Source organism: Sinocyclocheilus anshuiensis, unplaced genomic scaffold (genome assembly GCF_001515605.1).
Source record: "Sinocyclocheilus anshuiensis isolate Anshui unplaced genomic scaffold, SAMN03320099.WGS_v1.1 scaffold1543, whole genome shotgun sequence".
NCBI lineage: Eukaryota > Metazoa > Chordata > Actinopteri > Cypriniformes > Cyprinidae > Sinocyclocheilus > Sinocyclocheilus anshuiensis.
In genome coordinates, this window is record NW_015551074.1 from 587,465 (window position 1) to 588,874 (window position 1,410).

At 37.0% G+C, this 1,410-nt stretch overlaps 1 protein-coding gene across 1 annotated transcript in view; it reads left to right on the forward strand.

Annotated features, from left to right (window-relative positions):
• Nucleotides 1-1,410, forward strand: part of upf2 (UPF2 regulator of nonsense mediated mRNA decay) — a 25,339-nt gene that overhangs the window by 14,738 nt on the left and 9,191 nt on the right. The window contains exon 14 of the mRNA XM_016452138.1: nucleotides 493-768. Within this exon, the coding sequence (XP_016307624.1) occupies nucleotides 493-768 (276 nt within the window). The remainder of the gene's footprint in view (nucleotides 1-492; nucleotides 769-1,410) is intronic.

The window sequence follows — 1,410 nt, forward strand, 5'->3', positions numbered from 1 at the left end:
GGTAAAACCTGTGTGTGTGTGTGTGTGTGTGTGAGTGTGTGAGTGAGTGTGTGCTCGTATACAGGTGATGGAGATTTACCGCTGATTACAGAACCGGCTTTCTGACAAGATGCGCTTTAAATATCGCATGCGATTTATCGTGCAGCCCTAAATTAAACACATTAAATACATTAACAGTGATACATTTCTGTAATTAAGAGCTAATGATATATATGACTACCAGTCAAAAGTTTTTAATTATTTTAATTGTTTTAATGTTTTAAGTCTCTTCTGCTCACCTAGACTGCATTTATTTGATCAAAAATTGTGAAATATTATTACAATTTAAAATAGCTTTTTTCTATGTGAATATATTTGAAAATATAATTTATTCCTGTAATCAAAGCTGAATTTTCAACATCATTACTCCAGTTTTGAAACAAAAATAATGCAATTCTAATGAGATGTTTTAGATGCTTCAGATGTTTGTGTTGATGTGTGATTGGTTCTCAGGTGAACCAGCCCAAGTTTAACCAGCGGCGTATCAGCAGCGCTAAGTTTCTGGGTGAGCTGTATAACTACCGTATGGTGGAGTCTGCCGTCATCTTCCGAACGCTCTTCTCCTTCACCTCGTTCGGTGTGAACACAGACGGTTCCCCGAGCCCGCTGGACCCCCCCGAGCACCTGTTCCGCATCCGCTTGGTCTGCACCCTGCTGGACACCTGCGGACAGTACTTCGACCGCGGCTCCAGCAAGAAGAAGCTCGACTGCTTCCTCATTTACTTCCAGGTGAGTGTTTGCCTTTGGACCAGCCAATCACAGACGGATGATCGTGTGCGACGTCTCCTGTGATTGGTGGTAAAACCTGTGTGTGTGTGTGTGTGTGTGTGAGTGTGTGTGTGTGTGCGCGTGCGTGCTCAAATATGATCTATTATTGGTGCTGTTATTAATAATGGCTCTTATTACCAATGTTAAAGTTTTTGCTGCTTCATATTTTCGTGGAAACCGTGATACATTTTATTTTTCAGGATTCTTTGATAAATATAAAGTTCAAAAGAACCGCATTTATTTGAAATAATCTTTTTGCAACATTATAAATGTCTTTAATGTCACTTTTGATCAATTTAATGCGTCCTTGATTAATCTTTTTTTTTTTACTCTTTAATTTTTGAATGGTAGTGAATCATGGTTTCCACAAAAAATATGAAGCAGCACAACTGTTTTCAACATTGATAATAAGCAGAAATGTTTCTTGAGCAGCAAATCAGCATATTAGAATGATTTCTGAAGATCATTTGACACTGAAGACTGGAGTAATGATGCTTAAAATACAGCTTGATAAATTACATTTTAAAGTATATTAAAATATAAAAAGATGAATATTTTAAATTCCAATATTTTTGGTCAAATAAATGCACCCTTGATGAACTG